This window comes from Pecten maximus, chromosome 5, assembly GCF_902652985.1.
Source record: "Pecten maximus chromosome 5, xPecMax1.1, whole genome shotgun sequence".
NCBI lineage: Eukaryota > Metazoa > Mollusca > Bivalvia > Pectinida > Pectinidae > Pecten > Pecten maximus.
This window is the reverse complement of record NC_047019.1, coordinates 15,380,881-15,408,449: the sequence shown is the minus strand read 5'-3', so window position 1 is coordinate 15,408,449 and position 27,569 is coordinate 15,380,881. Positions and strand designations below refer to the sequence as shown.

At 36.0% G+C, this 27,569-nt stretch overlaps 1 protein-coding gene across 8 annotated transcripts; it reads right to left on the bottom strand.

Annotated features, from left to right (window-relative positions):
- Positions 1–2,018: 2,018 nt before the first annotated feature.
- Positions 2,019–16,212, bottom strand: LOC117327280 (serine/arginine repetitive matrix protein 1-like). 8 transcript variants are annotated; one of them, XM_033884198.1, is made up of 16 exons: positions 16,083–16,183; positions 13,681–13,770; positions 13,352–13,477; positions 10,357–10,653; positions 9,936–10,106; positions 9,130–9,248; positions 8,703–8,846; positions 8,276–8,458; positions 7,793–8,086; positions 7,374–7,446; positions 6,803–6,953; positions 6,323–6,422; positions 5,860–5,976; positions 3,752–5,492; positions 3,352–3,471; positions 2,019–2,772 (listed from the first exon to the last, which is right to left on the bottom strand). In XM_033884198.1, exons 4-16 carry the CDS (start codon positions 10,426–10,428, stop codon positions 2,662–2,664), a joined length of 3,396 nt encoding a protein of 1,131 aa, XP_033740089.1. In that variant the 5' UTR covers positions 10,429–10,653; positions 13,352–13,477; positions 13,681–13,770; positions 16,083–16,183; the 3' UTR covers positions 2,019–2,661. The 8 variants fall into 8 exon arrangements, with proteins under 8 accessions (XP_033740089.1, XP_033740087.1, XP_033740092.1 ...); XM_033884196.1 differs by lacking the exon at positions 10,357–10,653 and having other exon boundaries at positions 16,083–16,212; XM_033884201.1 differs by lacking the exons at positions 13,681–13,770; positions 16,083–16,183 and adding an exon at positions 11,300–11,473.
- Positions 16,213–27,569: the final 11,357 nt, after the last annotated feature.

The window sequence follows — 27,569 nt, the reverse complement described above, 5'->3', positions numbered from 1 at the left end:
CGTAGATTCATTCAACGGTCCAATTTATTGGAGAGCGTGATCATTGGTTCTGATGATGGCTTCTCTATAGCCGAAACATGTCAACAACACTCTCCAATAAATCACACCATTAAATGAATCGATAGTCTATTAAAGCATTACCATAAGTAATCAGACAAAAAATCAGTACATAGTTTTTAATATTTACTGAATTTTAAAACATTTTCTGCAAAGTGTATAGTAACTTATTGATGGCAATAAAATTTCATTCTTTTTTAAAATAAACAATATTTCTATTAATCTTTTGGTTGTTTTCTTAACATTTTTACAAATATGTTTATAGTCAAGATTCTGTTGATTTGTTATGAAGAATTTAAACTGCAAAAAATATACTACATGTATTTATATTAAATGTATCAAATATAAATCATTGGTTATTTTAGAGTTATTACTGTTTAGCTTGAGTTTGTTTGAATTTGTGAGATATTCTTATTTTTATTATTGAATGTTTAACTTGATTTTAATTAGCAAATGTCTGGTTTAAATTGGCAATTAATATTTTCTGCATGTTTATCATTAAATTTCAGTCAAAAATAGTTTTTGAGGCATTTGTGGTTTTTTTAGATGTTTTAGCAAAACCTGCATATATGTCAGATATAGCACAATATGTGTAAATTGCATGGAGTAGCAATTTTTGAATTCCAAAACTAGTCAACTGGTTTCTGTTTTCTTGTTTGATAGCCCTAAATCAGAAATGGGAGGTAAATGTAATTTTGAGTTGTGTCCATCTGTCCTTCGGTCTGTCCATCCATCCTCCTTCTGCACTTGATCTTGTCCAGGCACCATCTCCTACACTATGTCACTGGAACCTCATGGGTCACTCAATCTTAAAATTTTGACCTTTGACATACAATCAAAGGGAAAAAAAATGTTCAGACTTTATCTTGAACACTAGCTACTTATCACCACAACTCCATGTTTGGGACATGGATTTACTTACAGGTAGGCGAGGGGAGTGTCACTTTTGTACTAAAAGGTTATACTATGCTTCATTTCGACTTATATCATACAAGTTTGTTCAGGCTCTCACACACGACTTGTCACTGGAACTTCATACTTAGGGTTTGAGTTTTCTAAGCGAGGCAATGTGTCATATTTCAAAAAGCAGGTCACTGACCTACATTTTGACCTTCATCAAAGCTTGTCAATGGTCAATTTACCCCTGTAACCTTGAAAAAAAGATTAAGGTAACTTGTAAACATTATAGAATGCCTTCTACCTAGGTACCTACTGGCCAAATATCGGGCCCCTGGGTATTCTGAAACTTTTAAAGATTTTTTAATGTTCTAAAATATTTGACCCCTGTGACCTTGAGAATAGGTCAAGATCATTCAAAGAAGGAAACTACTTTATTGTTATCTATTTAAGGTACCATTTGGCCAAATATCACTTCCCAGTTGCTTATATTTTTCTAGAATAATTTAGAAATTGGAAAGTGGACGACAGATCCATCACCATAGCATAAGCTCACTGGCACTTGGTACCACAAGACAACATAGCTCGCCAAGTGGGTCGCAATTCAGAATTGGCATTTTTAAAAGCAGGACAAAGGTCAAGGTAAAGGTCAGCAGGTCCACAAATATAGTACAAATGGAAAGTCCTCGTCACAAGGAACAAAAGTCAAATATCAAAGCCCTATCATATACTGTACACAAACATATTGTGGTCATGGTTAAAGGTCATGGTCACCAGGTCCACAAATGTAGTGCCAATGGAAAGGTCTAGTCTAGTCTAGTCTAGTCTTTAGTTTATTTAGTTTAACGTCCTATTAAAATGTAACAGTTAGGGCCAATTAAGGATGTGCCAGGTTTTGGATGTGGAGGAAAGCGGGAGTACCCGGAGAAAAACCACCGGCCTACGGTCAGTACGTTTCTAACTTGCAACCCTGGGGTTGAGGGCTAGTGTTAAAGTGTCGGGACACCTTAACCACTCGGCCACCTCGGCCTGGGGAGTATAGCAATAGCTAAAAACAAGCAATGTCAAGTTCACACACATTTTATTTTGTTATCAGGTTGCCACCACAAAAAGTATGGCAAAATTATCATTAACAATAATAAGATATCAAATGGAGCAGCACTATATCATATATACAGTCAACAGTCTCTGCACAACTCAAAAAGTGCGCTGCTTGATACAAATAAGATATAGTACTTTGTACATCATATTTTTACATGAATTTGTATACAAAATTAAGCATGATTTACATTTGATGTAATTATTGAATATGCTTCCAGTGTACAGTCTTTCTCTGAAGATGAATGGTGAATTTCAATCATGATCCACAAATTACAAAGAACTGGCTACATTCTGAAGCAAGCTACACCAGCGTACTCTAGATTTACATTAACACCACCCTGTAATTATCAGGAAATGGTGAATTGAAATGTAACAATTAAAACTAAAAGCATATCTGCACAATGATACATGTTATTTTTTTTTTATTACATGATTCATTTCAAGAACCAGTATGTCATTCGTTGATCTTGAAATGTATAATGATCAATAGCTTTATTTAATTTTTTTTATTCTTATGAAAAAAATGAAATCCAGTACGAAGAAAACGTATGAATAAGTCTATAGCAATTGCACTAGATTGTCGTCATCTTCCAATGGGCATGATGATCAGCTTGACATCTCGGATGCCTTTAAGTTAGCTTTTTGCATGGACTGTAGAGCTCGCTCTCTCAGCTTTCTCTCCTCCAGCTCGGCAGGTTCCTCATCGCTGTCTGATCCCTGTTAAACAGAAAAGAGAATGTTTAACATTACAAAACCAAACCAGAAATATCAACAGAATCAGTTCTATTTAACACAACAACTTTTATATTGGGTGTTTATTTCCAGAGCTAAAACTTTCAGTCGAAATACATGGTACAACATTTTTCAATTACTGATGAAGTCTGTCATGACTGGGTTTATGGTACTGTGAACAGCCAGGGTCATTTTAAGGCGGAGTCTCCTTGTAGTAGAAGGTGTCTACCTCACTGAACGTATGAGAGGCCCAGCTCATGCCATCTAGAGCAATTAGGGTTAAGTGTCTTGCCCAAAGACACAGTCATGATAGCACAGACTGGCCTGTTTCTCCGCTTTCTGAGAAACACAAACATGGGTAGGAAGCACCTTGGATCTTCACCAGAGATAATGTGGCCATGCTCTAACTGACTGAGCTATAGCAGGCCCCGCCTGTCATGAAAGCAGGCAAACCTTGCCATTAAAAAAGAAAACATTGGCAAACATGGTTGAAATTTTCTTTAAAATAATGTACATGCTTATCTACAGATAAATAAAATACGTGCAAGCTGTAAATATTCTTACCCCCTCTTCAATTTCCCCATCCTTATTTTTCTTGTGCTTGTGTTTTTTGTGCTTCTTGTGTTTCTTGTGCTTTTTCTTTTCCTTCTTCTTTTTCTTTTTGCCTGCAGCATCATCTGACATCTGGAAAATTACAACAATAATTAGCTTATTATACATAGTGGCAGGGTTACATATTCAGTTAAAGAGAGACATCATGGGGATATGTTTATTATCTAATTCCCTTCCACTAAATGGTTCTTTATAAAAATTCTGTCAATATTGTAAACATGCTACAAGATTTAACTTCATATCTTTTATGTATTTTTCTCATCATTTCTGATCATATTAAACTTTAATTCTGTTTTAAATTTAGTTTTACATAACCTGTCGATTACTGCATTCCTCTTTATGAAATTATTACCTCAAAGTCACTCCCTGACATTGGGCTCTTGTCCTTAGTCCTCCTCTTAAGACTGTCCTCACCATCCATAAAGCCTCCACCCCTGTTGGATTGAGGTGCAGGAGAAATTTCTCCATCACGCTCTCTCTTGCCTTGGTTGATAGTAATGGTCCTTTGAACATCCTCACCTCTGTACTCCCTTCCATGACCTGACCTACTCTCATCTCCCCAACCTCTAGGTACTGGCTCAGGACTTGGGGATGGCCTACCCCTCCTCTGACGTGGAGCATCAGGGGATGGTGATTCCCTCTGTCGTCTGGCAGCAGGAGGAGAGCGGGTCTGTTTGCTTCTTTGAAAGGGAGGAGAGGGAGATGGTCTACCTCGTTGAGCAGGTGAGTTTGATGGTTTTCTCCTTCTTTGAGGTGGAGATTCTGACCTTTTTCTTCTCTGTATGGGAGGTGATTCAGAATCCCTTCTCCTTTGAGGGGAGGGGGAATCAGACTGTCGTTTCCTTCGAGGAGGTGGAGGAGAATCAGATGGTTGTCTCCTCTTTTGTCGTGGTGGTGGTGGTGAGCCGGATTGTCTCCCCCTTTGAGCTGGAGATGCAGATGGCCTCCCCCTTTGTGGTGGTGGCGATACAGACGGTCTTCTCCTTTGTGCGGGTGGAGAATCCGATTGTCTCCTCTTTTGCGGAGGTGGAGAGCCAGATTGTCTTCTTCTCTGTCGGACAGGAGATCCAGATTGCTTTCTTCTTTGAGCAGGAGATTGCTGCCTTGCATGTCTGGTTCTCTCAGGAGAGTCTTTCATACGGGAGTCACGGCGCTTTGGTGGAGGTGATGGTGAAGGACTGGGAGACATCTGCTGCCGTTTCTTTTGAAAACGGACAGGAGAGGAACGTTGCGGGGAGTGTCTACGTCTTTGTTGTATTTCAGGGGACGGAGATCTTTGCTTTCTTTTTGGAACAGGTGACCTTCGAGGGCCAGGTGATGCAGACTTCTGAGGTCGCTTTGCTTGTCGAGGGGGAGGAGGAGCGGAATCGGAAGATGCCTCACCTTCTGATGAGGAAGAAGAATCCTCTGATGTATCCCTCTTCCTAAGTTTGGGCGGCGGAGAGTCCTGTTTACGTCTCCTTTGTGGCGGTGACCCTTGCTCTCTGACTTTCCTCTGCTGTGGGGATGGTGAGATCTTCTTTCGTGTCACACGTTGTGGTGAAGGAGACCCGGAGACAGACCTTGTGGGTTTGCCTTTCCTTCTCTGAGGTGGAGGCTCCGGTGACCCAGATGATGATTCAGACTCAGACTGCTGTTGTTCTCTGGGAAGTGGTGGTGGAGACTCTGAATCAGAGACTCTTTCTCTTTTGGGGATAACTTTTCTTTTTCTTGGGGGTGAATCAGGTGACCTTTTCCTTCCTCTCGGTGGCGGGGATCGCTCCTTCTTCAGCTTAGGAGGTGAAGATGATGAATCTTCCCTGTCAGCATGCCATCTGGTAGGCTCAGGGGAGTTGGATACATTTCTTCTCCTTCGGCGGAGTGGCGAATCGTCTGGTGGCATCCTTCTCTGACGTGGAGGAGGAGAGTCTGGTGACATCCTTCTTCGACGCTGAGGAGGTGGAGAGGGTGAGTATTGGTGACGACGATCAGGAGGAGATAATCTTCGTCGGTTCATCTCGTCACTGAATCTGCCTGGTGGTGACCTCATCCTCCTTCCCTGGTATGGTGGCGGAGATCTTGAGGGAGAGTGACCCATTCTGCGTCTGTCCATCCTGAAATTTTAGAATGTCCCTGATTTACTGCATGTCAAGTGTGGAGAAATGATTATTATCTTCCTCTTGTTTAATTACTAATATCAAAAACATGTCTACATCAGGTCTTACAACAGAAATTAGTTCTCAACTAAGAGACTCGGCTTTTAATTTGTTTGGGCTATTCCATCAAAATATCTACCAGACCCAAGGACTCCACATTAAATCACTTCTATACATGGTTGGATTGCCTTCATATTTCTTCTGTGTAATTTATTAAATAAATTTTATGGGTGGTACCCCTTAACCAAACCTGGAGTCCTGGGGTGGGGTAGATGTAAACCTTTAGTTGGATCAGTGAAAATATAAAATTTACTTAAGTTGATACCTTAGATGAGGTGGTGAAGGTGACCGGCGGTACTGTCGCCAAGGTGGAGAATACCGAGGTGGAGACCTCCTGCCTCCATACCAGGGACCTGGACTTGGTCTTCTTGGGGGAGAAAACCTACAAACACAAAAAAACTCTGTTAGATCACCTGACTTCTTACATGAATTAATATGGGTTTTTTATTATTAAATTCTACTACTTTCTTCAACACCAGTTATTAATTGTAATTAGAACTGCAAGCCAAGGGCTTAATAACCAATATCTCAAGCTCCAACATCAAAATTAGTACCAGTGCATAATCAGAGAGGCACAACTCTGGCAGGAATTTATGTTCCGATACAAAACGTCGTTCCTATCTTAATTATCCCATTTAATTTGAGAGAGTATAATTTCATTGCACTTTTCCATTGCATCCCTAATCTAGCAATGTAAGTATGTAATACTCATTAAATGTAAATATTACCTCCTGGAATAAGGTGAAGGGCGCCTTCTTTCTCTGGACATTGATCTGCGCATATTACGACCATATGAGGGGGGCCCATCACGGTCATGGCCTCTCACAGCTAACAAAATTATAAAAGAGTGACCATTTGAAATGTTATTCAAACATAATGACTATTTTCAAATGTCTATTTTTTTCAGTATTGCAGAATACTTTTTTTTTTCAATATGCAAAAAAAACAGAATGTTTAACAAGACAATAAACAACTACAATGCTCGTTCTGAAATCTAAAATAAGTTTCTGTTTGGTTATTTTCTATAAATAGCATTGTCTTTGACTTTGGTACTCGGAGGTATTTTTCTAAATATCTATCTTTCAATTAAAACAGAATGAAATATGATGCGAGAAAGGTATGTTTTTCAGTTCTGCATTTCCAAACCCAACTTTTTATGATCAAATAAATACATTCATTCCTTCTAACAGAATCCTAATTCTAATCACCTGGAGCTTCATCCTCAGATGATGAGTCATCTGAAGATGAGGAAGTGTCCGATTTTGCATCTTGATCATGTGTGCGATAATTTCTTCTTTTTTGTACTCCCTGCTTCCCAGGAGAATCAGCATTGTCAGCACTACTATCCCCTTTTCCTGGCTGTACAAAAGGAAACATCACATCATTTGAAATGTACCTCAAAGGCTCAATTTGATGTATTGTGCAAGAATCAAAGCAATCAAACATAAAATTGAAGAAAGATCAGAAATCAAATTCAAATTGCCCTGATAGTATTAGTTTTCAAAACGATCACCAATTAATTGGTTTATATTGTTCAAGCTGTAACAAAACAATTGAATAATTTATAACTAATTGTACATTTTGATAGTTATTTCTTAATATCACCATAATCAATGAGAATGTTAAGTAATGGCTTGAAAAAAAAAACTTTTTTCTTACACAACTGAATTGATTGTTATTAAACAATATTTTGAGCACATATTCTATTTCTGATGGCCCCTTTTCACATTTCCCTTTGAAAATATTCATTCTAAGGAAATGTAAATACTTTGTACTCACAGAAGACGATGGTCTCCCAGATGGTTTTCGAGGTGATGAGTCTTCTGATCCACTAGAAGAACCAGAGCTGTTACTGTAGGGAGAAAATTGTTAAAAACCACAATTAAGTTGGCCTATCATAATCACATTTCATTTAACAATATCATTTTACATGATTTAAAGAAATGCAAACTAGTATGGTAAGACACAGGCTAAGATTCTAACCACTGGTCTGTAAAACAATTCATCTATGGAGATCCTGAAAAGGTCCATAAACCTCAGAAAAAAAATCAATGAATTTGCATGTGAATAAATAATTTATGAACTGTCAGATCATGTGGACCAAATTTCATAAAGTAAGAAGAATTATTTCGGGCAAACTCAACCTTGTTAACAAGATTTATATAAATCACTCTGAACTATCTCAAAGGTACTGTTACCTTGGGGCACGTTTCCTGCGGTCTGGGCTTGGTGAACGGCGACGTCTAATTGGTGACCTGTCCCTCCTCGGTGAAGGAGGACGCCTTCGAGGAGAACGACGTCTGGGTGAAGGTGATCTTCGTGGAGAAGGCCTTCTACGATGTCTTGGTGATAGTGAACGCCGCCGTCTTGGAGATGACCCCCTTCTGCGATATGGAGATGATCTACGCCTAGGAGATGGCCTTGAACGTCGAGGTGATCTACGTCTTGATCGAGATCTGGACCTTTTCCTCCCTGGTGATCGCCTCTTTGACCTTGAAAAAGTCAAAATTTCTACTGTCAGAACTTAAGGCAGATTTTGTATTCTGGATTTATCTCTTTTATTTTCCTATTATAACACATCTGAAACTGTATCATATTCACTGACTGTCATAATTAATATTTCAGTGAAAATCATTACAATTTATTCTACAGTAGTTTTCAATATGCTGAGAGACTTTTACCTTGACCTAGATTTCCTTCGCCGATGCCGATCCCCCGATCTAGACCTAGACCTTCTCTTGCGACTTGGACTGGGGCTACGCGACTTCTTCTTCTTTTCTGCCTCCTTGGTTTCATCTTTAACCACATCTTTTTCTTTGTCACCATCCTTATGATTTGCAGCATTTTTTTCTTTGTCATCATTCCTGCAGTAAAGCATTTACATGTGTACTACATGAATTATTCCTTTACTAAAATCTATAATGCTCTGAAGCAATTTCCTCTGCTATGAAGACTTTTACTCTTTCAGAAACAGAAAAGTTCTACAACTTCAACAAGTGTTATTAAGCGCACATACACGAAAAAAAACATTATAAACACACAGTAAAAAGTTTCAAACAGTTCAAACTTCTTCAGAAATATTTTGACAAAAGGTACGCCAGCACTCACTCTGCCTTCTCCCCATTTTCATGTGTTTTAGCCTCTGATGTTGTCGAATCCTTCCCACCTTGCAGCTCGGCAACATCTTTATTTTCAGATTCATTCTTATCACTGCTGCTTTTACTTGGTTTAGGTGAGGCACTCCTCGATTTTCTAGCAAAACAACATTTCAATATTGCAATAAAAATGAATTTCAAAAATTGTGATCAGATGAATTACAAAAGACAAACTGTATTATTCTCAGTGAATTTGCCTTTATTTTGAATTGTTACATTCTTATATATGGCTAGGGGTTTGCAGTCATTTTACATCACATTTTCTCAAAATTTATGTATTTTGTCTCCAAGTAATACAACATCAATTTTTCCTCAAAATTTTGTGGCTTATTTCAGAATTGTGTATTTTCTGCCCCCCCTTCGATTTATTTGAAACTTACCGATGTGACGGAGATCTTTCTTTTTCTTTGTTATCTTGCTCCTTTCTTTCCTTCATCAGTGCCTCCTTGATCTGTTCTTCACTTTTCTTTAGACTTGCCTGGATTCGTTCTTTTTCAGCCTATGACGTGACAAAGGTTCAAGCAAACATCAAGCAAATTCCCTACATCGTTTTTATCTGAAGATATGTCAAATGCTATATGCTTAATTTCAAACTGCGCTTGTGTACCTTACTCTTTCAGTACCGTTATAAAAATGTGCTCACTCTTCGCCGTTGTCAACTAATTTTATTTAAGTGTTGATTTCTTGAAAACAGGACCCAACAGGCCAACACATACAATTATCCAATGTAATGACATATAAAGAGTGTTTATATAGTTAAATATTTCTCAATAATGTAGTTAGATAACACTAACATTTGTGTTTCTATATGGAAAAAACAACACACCAAAAATGCAAATGTAGTCTGCTATTTTATAGCCTTATAACCTATTCCAGTATGGAGTCCGGAAAGAACACAAAGTACGAAAAGAGTTATTAAGGAGATATAGAGCATTGTCAATACAGATTCTTTCAAAATGTTCTCAGTGTCAAGGTCACAGATAATACAGACTTCTATAAAATGTTCTCAGTGTCAAGGTCACAGATAAAACAGACTACTATACATTGTTCTCAGTGTCAATAGCAGAGATAATATGGATTACCATATAATGTACTTAGTCCCAATGTCATAGATAATACAGATTCCTATATAATGTACTTGGTATCAAAGCTAGACATTATACTGATTCCTATTCACTGTACTTACTTGTCTCTTTTTAATTTCCTCCTTTTTCTGTGCTATGAACTTTTCTGGAATCCCTCCAATGTTCTCCTGCGCACTGCAAAGGAGCTCCCACAATTCGTGCATAAAGGTCCGGGCATTCTTTGGGTTAAGGAAGCCAGTCAGGTTGATCTGCATCTCTTTTGGATCCGGATACTGCAGTGTACAAACGGGGAAGGTCGGGCGTTCAGACAAATTGCTTCAAATGAGATTTTCTCAATATCAAAATAGTTGTGATATTAGATGTTTCTTTATTATTTTCAAGTTACTTCTAAGAATTTGTAGATATGAAACAACGAAAAAAAAAAGAGACTGAAATACAATTTCATAAAATTTTGAAATTGAAAAAAGCCAACTGCATGTTTTAAGAGGAAGTCGCTAATTTATCTGCTGTAAAGTAACTAACTTGAGATCTATGCATACATGTGTATGCAGCATCTTGTGCCAGAAACAAAGCCAGATTGTAAGAGATAGACATTTGAAAATTGGCAACAATCCCAGCATTTCGAGGAACAAGTATGACTGTGTGGACAGTCCGGGTAAATATCCATGGAATTGATTGATAGAATACACTTAGTGCATTAAACACACTGTTTGAGGCTTTCAGTTAGAACTTTATTCCTTTCCGATGAAGCAAGATCTCTGCCTGCAATGAAGGTGAATCCTCCGTGTATCGATGAAAAGTTCCCAATATGAACAAAAGCTGTAAAATTAGAAATGTAACCATCAGATATCACGATTATATTCTCCAAATAGTGACAGCATGTAACCATATCTCGACCTTATACTCATAAAACAACTTTTACTTCAATTTTTTTTTATTATGTCCATGATTTTGATACCAAGTCTCAATTTGTGTGTGTTGTAAAAACAGAGGTTTTTTTCATAAAAATTACTATCTAAACGTTGTTAAATACGATATAGAGTAAAATTTTATGGAGCTGCCACAAAATTTCAAGAATAAAGGGAATTCCATATATAGGGAAATATCAATAAAACAATATTTTGAATACAGGAAATGATCTCCAGTTATAAACATCTTTATAAATTATAATCATCTGCTAGGCAGCTGTATAATATGAATCCATGATAATACAACATCCGATTGAAAAACTAGCTTGATACACTTTAAAACTTTGCAGAAAGTGCCATTTTGTTTTTGTTATTATTTTCACAAGAAACTACATGCTAAGTTGCTAACTTGTATAAAACAAGCATGCAATTGTCAAACTACCTATCTTGCTTTCCTTCCGAAATTATAACTCCGTCTGGACCAAGATAAACGACAGCTTAGTATTTTCTGTAGATGCATATACATTGTACTTAACTTGACAAAAAGGAATACTAACCAAAACCTCTCTACAGAGCAATCATTCATTCATGATTGTGTTCATGGGCCTGTTGTTTGGATCCCTTGGTTCCGAGACATTTAAGATTTTACTATTACCGGTAGAGTGTACCCTGCTAGGAAGCCCTTCTTTGAGTGATTTCAATCAGGGGAGGCGATTTTTTAATGATCTTCTCTGATTGTGAGAGGAAACAGATCGTATGTATAAGTTACTGGACACAGGAACATGGCACATACTTTTTTTTCAAAATGTACACATCTTTTCAATAACACAACTCAACTTTCAGTGACATTTATCTAAGACACATACAAAAAGAAATAAATAATTTAAGAGAAAAATAAGCTTAACACTTGTGATATTTCTGAACTCGTTGACAGCACTAGGTTTTGTCACACAATCTGGTGCACATATGAACACTTTTTAACTTTTGAGAACCTGGTCTCTGTATTTAATTCAATCATCCCTGAATCTTATAAAAAGTAGAAAAGAATATCTTCATACCTGTAATGCTTGCTCGTTCTTTTCATGAACTACATATATACCCATATAAATACATAATCATTGATAAAACAGGCTAAATATATTCAATTTTGAGGAAAAATTGTGAAATTGTCATCATCAATGGAATCATAATAACAAATTGTTTGAAAAAGAAAATTCTCAAATAAGGCCTTAATACAAAATAATACAAAAATACATGGAGTATAAATATGAGGATCATCTGCAAAAGCATAACCTTGCATTCCTCTGAACATATATCCATCAATATAAAATATATATGATAAAATGTAGTAACAATATCTCCACATATATATATTAATTCTGAGATCTATTCCCCTTCCATTAAAATCTAGTGCCACTCTTATCTTTGCACCACCCTCATCCCACAAACCACAAAATCCTGTTACTAGTTCAAAACCTTGCTACCAACATTTAATCCTATAAAACTACGATGTTTTTCTAAAATTCTTAATTTGAAATCTAAAATACTTAATTTGAAATCTAAAATACTTCAATATTTCTGTCATATTTTTGACAACCAATCGGAGTCTTAATTTGTTGATTCACTTAATATAAAAACAAAACACTAAAATAAAACACTTGCACACAATTATCTGGAATATCGGAGCAAGTAAATTATTTTGTATTATACATAGTTTAAAATAAAGACATATAATTATCATTCATTCCAATTACACGTCATATGTGTATAAATATGACAGCTCAAGTTGAAAAGTGTATACTTTAGGAACCGTCAAAGAGTAAAACAAACATTAAATATACCTGGTAAACAGCCTATCAATAAATTGTATATTTCTGGTTTCCTGTCAAACTGACGTTACTTTGTACAATCAGTTATCTTCATCATTAGCATATAAACATACAATGCAGATTCCCACCAGTATACGTATCAGAAGCACCCAGTACACATTTAAGAGTATGTTTTTGATTCCCCAAAAATGAGTTTTGACTCAATATATTATTTTGAAGGGAAATGTCTATTTGATCTATGCTTCATCTTTGCTAGCCAAGGTTTCTGATCACGTTACACTCCATGAAGTAATATAATCATAAGCCTTTGCTAGCGAAGATGTGAATGTTTTGACCCTTCATATTTCTGAAAAATAATGATTTGATTTCTGAAATAGCTAAAACTCTAGTGTTAACTGGCTGCCCTGTGTATACTCCTAGCATACATTATAATAAAACAATGTTCCCCTACATTCCAAATTTTAGTTTTAGAAGGTGAAACCAGTAGCACACAATTTACTTTAAGCCAGCTTACATAATTTTTTTTTAAATTTTACTCTTGCACAGCTTTCATTGGATCCCTTTAGCCTAGAAAAGATTATGTGGACCTATACGAAGACAGTCAATTTACAACATATAGGCAAACATCAGATCTTCCGTAGCAACAAACACTTCAAACATTTACATTAATGTTATAAAATCTATTTTCTATATAAATCATGTTACACACTACTAACACATGTGATCAATTTGCAGGAAAGACATTCTGTTTAACAGTTATAAAACATACAAAAAAATTACCCTTTCTTCCAACTGATTGTAAACAAATTCCACTATAACATCATCCTCGTATCCGCCGAGTGAGTCGGTGACTTTCTGTGCTATCCATGGCTTGATGATGTCGACGTTCACTTTTGACATATCCACCTATGAAATAAATAATCTCATTAAATAACATTTGAATTCACTTTAAGTTACTTATATTGTTATAAGGTCGTTACCATCACAGATATATTGTCAAAGATATTTCACAAGTGTGACAATTATCTTTTTGTCTTTCACGAGTGCGCTGCTAAAATGACTACATTCATTTTACAAATAAAATTCATAAATCATTATTTAGTGTGTACCTTCTTTTCTAACTCGTCTGAAAACTTCATAGATTTCATCAACTTCTTCTTTTTGTCTGAGAATCTGTTGTCCTGGTCGGCACTAGTGCCCTGAAAGCAAAACAATATATATATGTTACAGACATACTGCCCTGCAAACTATTTACACTGATAATTAGTAATGCTAAACAATGCTCTAGATCTTTGGCAGATGGTTAGGAGCTCCAGGGAACCAAACAGGCTTAGAGCATTCCAGTCAAAGTGCAAGTTAAAAGTAAATATTGTACATAAATATCATCACAGAAAATTAAAAGGGACTTATTGAAAATAACACCAAATCATTTTGGAGTTATGTAAAATACAGCAGCAACCTAAATGACAGTTTCCATTCTATGTGAAGCATCAAATAGACATAACTAACATCTAATATCTTCAAACCTAGAGTCATATAATTCTGGGGTCGAAAAGATACTCCTAAGGGTATAATGGATGCCCTGTGTCTTATTAACACATCAGACAAAAAGATATGCAGGATAAGCCTCAAGGCTTAAACTATAAATGGTAACAAAAGTTCATTCAGAAAATACAATTCCCCATTTGGTAGGTTAAAATAACTCTGACCTACTTTTGATACATGGCAGCTAGATATGTAGTGCCCCAAGTATACATCCTTTGATTTATGTCAAATTGTACGGTGAGTGACCTTATTTTGGTACACGACATGCTACCTGACCTATAAGTGATCTCATGACCCAAGTTTTTACTGCTATTATCATTAGAAACAAGCAATGTTTCTTTGGTATTAAAATATAGGTAATTGACTTAGTTATGGTATACGACACAATGCCTGACCTATAAGAGAAAACATTCACAAATATGTGCAGTTGATGACTTAGAGCTTCGACAAGCTAACACGAACTGAACATAACACAATCCTATTGTCCCCTCCCAATCCTCAGTGAGAGTACAATAAACACAAATCTGCAGTCCAGACAAAAAAAAATATGCGAAAGAAAACTTGACCACTTCAAATTACCACTGAATATCATCTTCAACATTAAGATAGCAGATTGTCAACTTTGGCCATGAAGATCTCGGCCTGTGTACGTATTGTCACAGGTATGTGGACATGTAGTCAGAGTTTTATGTTAAGGACATGCCAGGTTTTGGAGGTGGAGGAAAGTCGGAGTACCCGGAGAAAAACCACCGGCCTACGGTCAGTACCTGGCAACTGCCCCATGTAGGTTTCGAACTCGCAACCCAGAGGTGGAGGGCTAGTAATAAAGTGTCGGGACACCTTAACCACTCGGCCCCCAGAGTTTTCGGATAAATAAGATATTTATTTACCCCAGAACACCCATTTAGTTCCATCTAGGTGTTTTATTCCGTCCGCATAGACCCTCGCTTTATGCTTGTCAAAATTTCACACTGTTGACCCGCCATTTTGTAAGAGACAGTACGAATAACCACCCGAATCGGAAGCAATGGACCGAAAAGACCACAATATATGATTTATTGTGTTTTTCTTCTTGCATAGTTTAAATTAAGAAAACTAAGCTTATTATTTTCCAAAACCTGTTATATGAAATTCAAAACTTCATTATTTATAAATTATAAGGGGTAAACTATATAAAAATAAATGTTGTATTTTTTTCCCTTTCGCTCCATCGCACCTTGATTAGGGTAATTAGGCCGTCCACAACCTACATATTAGGCATTATGGCGTTGAGTCAAGTATAAAATTTTGACTAGCGTAAAGCGAGGGTATATACGGACGGGTGTATACGGATGGGATGGAAGACCTAGATGGGTGTTCCGGGGTAAAAAAATATCTCATTGATCCATATATGTAAGGTAAGTGTTATGTTGCACCCAATTTTTATTGTTTTTGCACCAAATTCTTAGCGACATCAAACGGTGTCGGATAATTCCACGTTTTCATATAGTAGTGTGCTCTGGCCTACATAATTTATTATTATGGTCTTAATTAAGATGTAACATTCTAGATTGTAATGCATTAATAATGCCCTTTTCCTCTATATGGGATAAATCATTGGGCTTGTCTGTAATGACTTATCACAATGACAATTATTGTCTAATGTAGGCACGATATGTTTGCTCGCCAGAATCAATATTTTAAGCTATCTCTACACATAGGGATCTGGTCATTAACAAAACAGTTAAAATTATCCTCGATATCTACTCTCACATATCGAGAATAATTTCAAATCCTATGCTCTACATGAAATACTCGTTTGAAATGAGGTACGCCACTAGCTGATCGTGTCAGTAGTGGCGACAAGCCAAGCCAAGCCAAGGGACACGAAATCGAAACTTGAATATTGTAAGCAGACCTCGACGTTTTATGCCAATCAATTCCGGCAAACATTCCATCTAAAAAACAGCAGAATTCACAGAAGTACCTTGAAGAATCCCGCGTCTGTCATAATTGCAGGTGCAACCTATGCGCCTTGCAAATATGAGATCTACGTCCTGACGGCCGGTGAAAAATATGGCGACAAAATCCAGCGAGTCCCACAATGCAACATAACCGGATGTGTAGAACACACGTGGCATAGCCTTTTATGAATAAAAATGTTCGATGGGCCTGTAACGTATGTAATTTATATTTTTGCGACTGTTACATCTGTCGAACTCTTAAAACTCGCAGCTTAGCTTAGATATATTATTTTGTATTTGATAAATCCTCAAACCGATCCAGATTTTTAATATTATTATTATATTATATTGTTTTGAATGCATACAGCATGGTCAGTCAAATCCAGAGTCAAGTGGTACAGTAGATGATCTAACGATATCATAAATCAAATTCAAAATCGATAAAAGTGGGTAAAATATTAACGAATATATAAAATTACATGGAGAATACTGCAGAAGTACCAAGAGAATAAGACCAAGTGCTTTAAGGAGAGCAATTGAATTTCACACAAGCTTTAAATAGCTATATGTCAAATAAAACATAGGAGAGAAAGATAATTAACAGCAATTAAGACGAATGCCACAGAACGGAAAACCGAACGAGGGTATAATCACGATAAAATACCCATTCCCCCTCCAAGAGAGCAATTTTAATTCATATAAGCTTTAGCTAAAATCCATGTGAAGTAAAACATAGGAGAGAAAGAGAACAGCAATTAAGACGAATGCCACAGAACGGAAAACAGTACGAGGGTTTAATATGAATATGAAAAGATAACTGCCTTTTATCATTAATTTTCGAAGCACATTTCCATAATGGCGCGATGAAAAATGTAACACTGGTAAACACTATAGCCGCAATATACCGCTCGGCTAAAGATATCTTCTTTTTATCTGGATCGGCTGAGCGTAAGACTAGATTAAAATTTGATTAATCATGCACTCTTTGACATTGCGTCTACGTAGGGACTCGAGAATCTCTAGCTGGAAACTCGGGGACGAGTTCTTTCCCCAGCGTAGGCAGTGATTTCAATTTAAGTATCATGCGCTTTGTTACAAAAAGATTCACAACACCTTACATTTTGTTACTGTTTAGGTACAGTATTTGAGAAAATAATCAAACATGAGCCTGTACCGCGGACAAGTTTGTCGGGACGTAGATCGGTGTCCCGTGTGAGAGCTGCCCACTTAGCTTAATCATATATACATAGATCGTTTAAAGGTCAGTCTGGAGCGCCAAAGTGTAAAACAAACCAAATACCATTAGACGAAACAAATATTGTTATTGTCACAGCATTACATTAATATTGATATAAACAATTAGTGACATCTACAGTTTTTGCATAGATATTTTGAATCTGAATGTTTCAAGTCGCGTAGACAACGCATCAACATCTGGATGTCCGTCAATATATATATAAGTCTCTGCTGTAATATTATATTAAAAACAAACGAACCGGTTTGTCCGGGATTTGCCAGACACTTGGGTTTAAATGTGACACAGGGGAGTTAACTCGTACATGCTTATGCAACAATCGCAAAGAAAAGCTTATCGGAACACCTCGCCTCCGTCTGCGAACGTAGGGAAAGTTCTGTAAAATATGCGGATTCGTCAGAAAATTAATACACTTCCGTAATTAACCTAAAACCGGATGGTTGTTATAATCTATTTGTATATTTTTAATAATGTACGTAATTTTCGAAATCAATAAATCAGTAATGATTACTATATCCGTGAAAATGTTTCAAACCAATGGGCTGAATCAAAATGATGTTCTTAAATTTGATTAATTATTTTAAAAGGTTTAAATTTAGAATAATCTTTACAAATTAGGACATGCAAATCGTAATTATCTTTTAAAAAATAAAGCATGTTCTGCAAAAAATGAGCCTGTCGCTACATGTTGATATTTATTTAATTTAGATCTGACGTAAGCGTTTATAATAACCATATTTAGATCGTCAGCAAATTTCATAGTAGAAATGAAGACGTGTCTTTATCGGCCCGGCTTTATGACAACCCAGTACTTCACTGAGGTACGTAAATGATAAATAATCTACATTTAGTATTGTAACAAATATATTATGTACAGTGTATATATAATTGAATGAATGGTTTTATTTAAGGATTGTACCTTATTTTGACTGCGTATACGGTAGTATATCCGCAGTTGGCAACGAACATTTCCTATGGTTAGCGCGTCAGCGCTCCATGGGATATGTTCGTTGCCAACTGCGGGTATACTACCGTATATGCTGTCAAAATGAGGCACAATCCTTATATTTTCATCAAACAAACCGTTACATACAGTACGAAGAAAATAAAATTCAGGGTATGATGCGACGTTGGTAACTACGGCAGTCGTGGTTGCTAAGATGATATAGTTCCAGTGAATCTACGTAAAGACACCATTATTGTTAACATGATTAAAATAAACAGCTCAACATTATTATTTAATGTATTTTACGTTTTTAATTAATTGATATATTCACAATCCACAATTTCCGTCTCGGATTAACTATGGTTGTCAAGCACAGCGTGTATTGACACAGATTTAGTAGTGAAGTGGTCAAATGTTCTCTAAAAACTGTGAGCTTCAGCCATTCGTTGTTAGCTTACCTCGCGGAGGAGTTAAATACTAGTATGCACCAATTTCCGCAATATTCAGTTTAGTTTTTGACAAAAGACTTATTTGACGTAAGCTTTTAGTGCAGAGGTCATCGAGTAACAGGAGTAAACGCTAAAATTGCGTTGATCAGTCCTTTTAAAATGGCGCCGTCTAGTTGACGTTCCGGTAACGTCACAAAGAGACGACGTCATTATCATGTTACCGATTTCCGCTCTTACCAATCCACTTAGCCTTTTTTCACTGCGTATATGCTAATTTATTCGCAACCCGAGTTTACTAAGCCGAGGAAGGGGGAGATATAAATATATAATCATATCCTATTCCTTATATGCATATAGTCACGTGGCATCCTTCGCCAAGAGTAACTTTTTATTAGTAATTGATAATCTCCATGCATGCGTCAAAATGTTTTAATCTAATACAATCATTAGCAGCCGACGCACTTAGGCAATTTAATCATAGTTATGTGTATATATTTAGTGGCCACAGTAAAGACTTGTAGACTCTTATCTATAACCCAGTGAGGTTTTAGATTATAAATATTAATATATGATAAATTGATTTAAAATTATTACTTATTTAATTTGTTTAGCTAATAAACATCTTATTACACGTATGTCAGATTTAGACATGTATCGATAGACCGTGAAATTACATAAGTGAGCATTTATCTTATTTTATATATCATGAGACATTTAGTCAATCTTATATAATAAGTACAAATTCCCGTCGTGTCATGCCATATTCACAGCCCACGATCCATCATGTATGCTTTATTATATAAATACGGAATTTGGGGTCATGTCCCTGTGATGCATCTGAACTATCATTTTACCGAAAAGCCCAAATGAAAGTTGTGATTAGATAGACAGAGTAAAACGAAGGGAGACAAATCTTGTATATCAGAATGGCGTTACCAGCGAGGTTGACTAAGTACGGGTTGACATTTTTGTGGGCACTCGTGTGGTCGGGTGGCTGTGATGTGATATAATCCACTAAATAACTAAATTTAACCATGACTGACCTTAAAGGGGCATTCCTCCGTTTGAATAAAGTTTAGGTCGTCAAAATTAGACTTACTGGAAAATATGTATTTTTTCCAAGTAGTAAAAGTTATATTCTTTACATTATTAAGGCAGTTTTACTCTCAAGATAAACCAAAGTTCTTCGAGTATTTAGTCCTAAAAAGTCTTAATGCAACTCGAAGTATAACTAATTACGGCAAAGACATACGCCATACGGTATTTGTATACGCTACGCCTTTTTCTTGTACATTTCGGCATTAATTTCATTACATGTAGGCACAGACACTCATATATCACCAACAGAAATAGTGCATGCTTGTGATGTCCGAACGATGGAATGCCCCTTTAACATGACTGGCCGTACTAAATGATTTACACGAGCAGGATACGCCATGTTGACCAGGATAAGCAATGTCTTTCCATCATGGAATTAGCTTGGTTTCTAATTAATCTCCACGTAAACTCCTCTCAATAACGAAACACTGTCCACATTCCTCAAAAACACGCCATTGTAAAGACAGTACATTCTTAGAGTTCTACAACTTTTACTTTAGATTGTGTAGTGTGTAGTGATACAATGAAATATCAGTTTATAAATGCTTCACAAATCAGTCTCAATCATAACATGTACATATATGTCACTTGTATTCATTACGTGATAATTTAGTATCATTGATTAGCGAAACATGTTATCAACTAGTCACGGTTGAGCAGTTAGATAGGAAGGGTAACTGAAAGTGTAATGTTTTTATTCTGTCTACTATATAATTAGGATTGGTACTCTATATATAGCAAAATGTAATAGTTACATTGTAGAAAAAAAACCAAAGATACCAGGTACCCCGCGGACAGTATTACGTAACCTACATGCCACTTCCGGTGGTTACACCAGACTTTAGGTATGAAAGCTTCATTTACACAGGGGCTCGTTTTCGAGATTTTGAGTAATGTAGAGTTCATCGGACGCCAAACTAAAGCCAAAAGTGGGTGTCGTCAATGGAGACATTAGGAAGAAAGAAGTTGCTCAAAAGGAGAGAAAAGATAAGATCCCAAATTTAATCGCCTCTTATAACCATGCATTGGGGGCAGCGGGTACAATTCTTACGCCCTACCTACAGGGCAGCAGTTCTTTGGGAAATAATGACAACAGTTATAATATACATATATATTATATATATATATATATATATATATATAATACGGTGTTTTAGACCATGTAACCCGAAGATATCGTGTTTATTTCTTCAGCATGCAACGCCCGTAATTTTGTCGGAAATGATCCCGAAATGGTCTTGAAGTGTTGATTTTTACGAAATTACCGCAATTACATTCATCTTGACTCTAACTGATGGCGTAACAAAGAATGGAAGCCGGCTATATTGTTTGTTCTCGTCAAAACTTGATACGGCAGCCATCGACCCCATAATTATAACATGATTGCACAATCCCGGTGGGATTCAGCTAAAAATTGCCTGCAATGATTCTGAGATAGCCTGACCAAGTGTTGTTATTTTTTGGGTCGGTCAGAAATCCAATATGTCTGCATTTTCTATAAAAATAGACTGAATGATTAATTAATCAGATTGGACTGCTAACCTAGATATTTGTTAACTCAAAAGAGTATAATTAAGAGTGCATTAAATTACAAACAATTGAAAACACCCAACTCAAGCCAAGTTGTCATTTATTCGCGGAGCAATGTTGATCCAATATTTTTCCAAATTATATAAGATATCTTATAAAGTTTATAAGATACATGTATCTTATATTTATATAAATTATATAATAAAGAGATATCCTATATACTTTTCTTTATAAAATATCTTATATAATGTATAAGATATCTCATATAAGATATAAGATATCTTATAAAGAAAATTAAATAAGATATCTTATATAATTCGATTATAAGATATCTTATAAAGAACGATATTTGAATTTGAGATAATGAACTCTCCTCCACTCGATGAAGGAGCCGAGATGAAGCTGAAAGTACATATGGAGCAGTCATTCTCGAACTTTTAGGTTTTGCCGATCTCTAGAGTGTCTCGTTCTTTATAAAATATCTTATATAATGTATAAGATATCTCATATAAGATATAAGATATCTTATAAAGAAAATTAAATAAGATATCTTATATAATTCGATTATAAGATATCTTATAAAGAACGATATTTGAATTTGAGATAATGAACTCTCCTCCACTCGATGAAGGAGCCGAGATGAAGCTGAAAGTACATATGGAGCAGTCATTCTCGAACTTTTAGGTTTTGCCGATCTCTAGAGTGTCTCGTTCTTTATAAGATATCTTATAAACTTTTCTTTATAATATACATATCTATCTTATATATTATATAAGATTTCTGATATCTTTTATGAGATATTTGGTATATTATATAGGATATTTTATAAACTTTAAATAAGATATCTTATAAAAATATAAGATATCTTATATAATATATAAGATATATAATTTGGTAAAATACTGGATCAACATTGCTCCACGAATAAATGACAACTTGGCTTGCCATACCCAACATGCAGTTATAACAACTTTAACCGTGGTTTACATTGGAAGTGGAACCCGACACGGACGGCACGTGGTTTGGTCACCGATGCTGACCCACCAGGCGGATGATGTTATGGTTTGGGGTCGAAACATCTGAAGAGGACCGGATGACGTTTGACAGAGGCGTTAAAATTGGAAGTCCACAAGTGACATTACTATACACCTAAGGGGATGTCACAGAGCACAGAATGTCATAATCTGTAAGTCGTTATCTCAGTAATTAATATCACATTGAATACACTATTATATACATTATATAGTATATCAGATGATATTTAAATATTTTACAGCTGTTTCGTCCTTCTATAAACATTTCATCATACTAGAGATATTGAGGAAATGAGGGACGAAACAAAAGCAAATAACTCGTAATTTAATAATTATTTCGATGAAAAATCTCCACATGTGATCAGAGACCTATATACTCAATTATTAATATAGGTCTCTGATCTGATGACAAGACAATGTTAAGTTTTTGATTAAGTATAAATTAATTATATGTATAATATATATTACACAATCAAAGAATGACAGTAAAGACTGCATAATGTTTCCAATATTACACACATTGTACCTATTAAAAATTGGAATACATATAATACTGTATACATTGATAGGACTTTTAAAGCATGGCATTGGAAACCTGCAGCTACGGGTTTTCCCTCGTGTTATCAAAGAACAGGACATTGAACAAGAGAGCGATATGATAGGGAGTTTCTGAGAAATTTTAGTAAGATCAGCAGGACATAGGAAGGCGATACAAAGGCAAAGATATCTTATGTCGTCAGTTTTAAATAAGATATCCAAACATTTTCTGAACGCACGTCTGATTTCCCGGAAACTAGGAAGTGAGCTGCCGAATAGATTATTACTCCACTATATAGGTAAATTAAAGGGACATGTACTGTGTTTGTTGGTTATTATTATTTATTCCATGATATATATTATAAAATATATCATCAGTGGATCACCGTATGAACAATGACAATTGGATTTCGCTGAAATATGCATATAAAGAAGTGAATTCATAATTATAAAAGAGAAATATCTCTCTGTTGATCAGCAGCCTGGATATGTAACATGTTTGCGTCATATATGATAACGCATGCGCACAACACACCTGTACATAAAAATGGCCTCATAAGCTTACTTTAGTGAATCGTCTGCGGTTGAAAATGGTGACAGCGTTAGTAATGAAACAAAAGAGCAAGCTTCGGCTATCGGGTCGATGCACATATTTTACTGCATCGCCTCTTTATCGGGGGTCTGGCTATTCTCAATTCGAATCCTCGTTGCGTTTGATTCACCCCTAGCACATAATGTAGCATTTCCGTGACGTTGATCAAAATGGCGTAACTCTAACGCTCTAGACTGTATTTAATGCGCTCAATGATGCAGCCCGGATTAACGTTGTGATAAGGGGAGACTGTTGCGTCAAATGTAAACATAGACATATAAAACACAGCAATGGAATTCAAAGAACAATGCAAGCAGAAATGTACCAGAAATATAACAATAGTCTGATTCATTACTCATTGAATGTCACTGAGTGTACTGTGACTCCTGCATACCTTCGTATTCAAATCACTAATGACACATTTCTTTCTATCATAATAGCGACAGTTGTAACGTATTTGTGACGGAGTATTTTAAATATCATGTAAACTGTTGGTGGCGACTATGTGGTTTTGCTATGTATCATGTTTGGTTGGTCTTTATAGCAACGGAATTGTAAAAGATAAAACAAGTGTTGACGACGACATAAGTAAGCTTAAATAAAAAAAAGTTAAGGTTCTAAGAATCATGACGCTACATTTCAGACCAGTTTTATATGCAATCCAACAAATTATATGGATGTGGTATTATCTTTCTAATATTAGATTTCAGAAAATGTACACATAAAACATAAATAATAAGTTTGTAATCTCAGTTTCATTCCTTAATTTGGACTTGTTTTGGTATGTCGACATAGATTACCTATGCAATTATTCATCTATGACAATGGTTTTATTTTCTTTTCCAGGAAAATTTTGAGTTTCGTTCTCAGTTTTTCCTGGCAATAAGTCTTGTATCTTTTCTGTAAGCCGTTGTAGAATTCCAATTGCGATTTTCGCTTTTGTTTTTCCTTTTCATAGTCGCTAATTGAGGACTTTGCTGTATAGTGCTCGTTGTTTGAGAGGATTTTAAGTTAGCTGCATACATATAATTACTGTTACTGTTTCTTGTGTCAACAAGCCCCATAAGGTTACTTTTTTACTGATGACCTTTCATAGTCGCTAATTGAGGACTTTGCTGTATAGTGCTCGTTGTTTGAGAGGATTTTAAGTTAGCTGCATACATATAATTACTGTTACTGTTTCTGGTGTCAACAAGCCCCATAAGGTTACTTTTTTACTGATGACCTATCAGAAAGGTGCTTTCTAAATTTGCAATTTTTCAAGAAAAAATGAAAATGAAGGCATCGACGGTGGACATTTGAGGGTGGCTGTTTCGATTTTTCAAGTTTTGTATGCATAATGGTTTTTGAACAAAACAAAAGAAGTTATATAAGAAGAACATTTAAAATGGCGCCGTGTTATTTCCTGCACTTTTAACCCATATAAACTAAAATGATATCGATAAAAAATGGCATGACTTTCCATAAAATATGTTTTCCACTACGCATGACAATTTACCGATGTTTATCCTGAGTGCAACATCGATATTCTGACATACTCATAAAATATATGTGATAATCAACAGAAAACGTAAGATATTCACAAGTTTCCGGTTGCTTTTCATACCTCTACCTGCTCTAGTTATTAGCCCCTTATACGTTTTTGGAAAGATGCTAAATCAATACTATATTACGTTATATCTATCTCGCCCTTGTTTCGAAACAGGGGCTACATCTCAAGAGACCAAAATTATAAAGCTCAATTTTAGGTTTTATTTCAATATTCTAGACACACCCCGGGGATCAGTCCAGCACATGACAGGTATATGACGATGGCATTAAATCTGGCCGGGCGGTCAAATGGAACCGTGTGCAAAATTCCTTTGTTGTATGTGACCAGTGACTTAAAGGCCAGGTATAGAATGTCGATGAAATGTCGTCATGTTTATATGAGGCCGTGGGTTTTCCGAACTATTGATTTTATTCTACACGTTCGTGTAGTGTAACGTAATCAGAAGCCTTGGCTAGCGAAGATGATGTACCCTTGGAACTCGTATAATTAGAACGAAATGATGATTAATCCTATTTATAGACTACAGGTCATGTGACTATTACAGAGGACATGTTCTATAAGAAAGCGTTCTACATATATAATATATATATATAGAACAGCCGCATCGCCCGTTCTCTGGTGATATTGGTAAGTCGTTTACATATATGTTTGATATACATTATGAGTTTTGTATGTAATCATGTATAATTGTAAGTATTGAATGTCTAGGTCGGTAGTGATTGAGGCTGCGCGTGATATTTGTCCACTACCACTAAAGCGTCGCATGTATACGAGTCGTGCTCAGCACCGAGTGCTACATTTAGATTCATTTTGCATTAAAAACATGTTTCATGCTTTTGGTGATATTGAAATGCTGAGGACGTATATAAATTCCGACATGCATTTGATTTGTTTCTATCCCGAGAGAAAAATAAGTAGTTCGTGTTTTCTCTCTTTAGATCAGTTTTGCTTTAATTAAATCACTCTTTTAACGCCGACCTCCTCCACTGTGTTGGAGATACATGCGGGGAATGTTATATGGGAAGGCTAACAGCTGCTCACTGAAGAAGCTTACTAGGTGATAATGGCCATCCTGGGGTTCAATATGTCACGCATTCTTAAATGCCGGAAAATAAGTCATAATATAGGCACGGTGGTCTAGTTGTAGAACGCATAGTTAGGAGACGAAGGGTCATTAGTTCGAGTCCTGACGCGGGCGTGGTATTGTATTCTTGAACAAGATAATGGTTACTTTACGCCGTTGCGTTCCAGTCGACTCCGCTGTAAGTATGCGCGTAGTAGGGCTGTTAAAGTGACGTATGTATACTGTTAGCGCCGAAATGGCAGCTCCGGCTGTAAGCTCCCCAGGGAGTTGAGAGAGACATAGACTGATTGCTAAAGGCCAAATAACCACGAGTAATAATTTGTGATCCGCTTTGAGACAGCCATGTTGCTGTGATATAGCGGTATTTAAACTCAGAAAATATTAATTATTAAACTGATTATAATACAAATGTACAAACTAAAACTTGCCGATACCAGAGTGAGCGAGACGGAACAAATTCTTCTTTACAAGCCTGATGTATATTATGTAGATTGAATTTGCGAAATTTAATATAAATTCCATTTGACACTTCTCACGAGTCAGATAACGTAATATTATCCTACTAACATGTGAATACTTGTATATACACCTGCATAAATATATATGTACTTGTATATTGATTTGAATTTAATTAAGTTTACAATAAAGCATAAACACATCTGTGTACACTTTATATTCAAGGATATATACCGCTTACAGAGTTTATACTTAATACAGAGTTTAGCGTGACTTCCTCTGCAGCTGTTGCCATCGAGATGGTTCTTTTTTTTGACACAAACGTAAGTTTGAGTCTATGTCAGCGCTTTTGAGGTGTAGCTGACAAAATCTACGATGCCCTCTGGCGGATACTGCCTTGGCCAATCTAACCGTTGCTTTACAGTAACTCCGTAATGCTATGCAGTAAATATTTGTAAATATCGTAAATATTCACGATAAAAAATGACATACAGTGAATTTCAGCTATTAAAAAAAATCACCTTTTGTTTTGTTGTATTTTAGAAGCTGACAGGACAATGTGTTTTTTTTTTTGGCATTTTCGTTCGCTCTGACACAACTTCCACCCCCTTAAAACTTTCAATTGAAAAAAAATTCCCTATTGGATAAGAAAATTGCAGCTTTGATTAGAAAACCCTGCCTCCAAATAAATTTTTCCCAAAAATTTTAAAGTTTTTTCCCCCCAAACAAAAAACCCTTGAACGCTAGATTTCCCGCCAAAAAAAAACATTTTGTCCGATTTTTTTTTGGACCCAAAAAATTAAAAATTTCCCTGTTTCCCCAAACCCCCTTTTTTTTGAAAAAACAAAATTTGGGGGCAGTCGCCTTTTGGTTGGAAAAAATTATCCCCTCGGGCCCAAAATTTCCCAATTAAACCCGGGTTTCCTTTTCCAAATTTAAATGAAAATTTTTGAAAAAAAATGAAAAAAGCTTTAGAA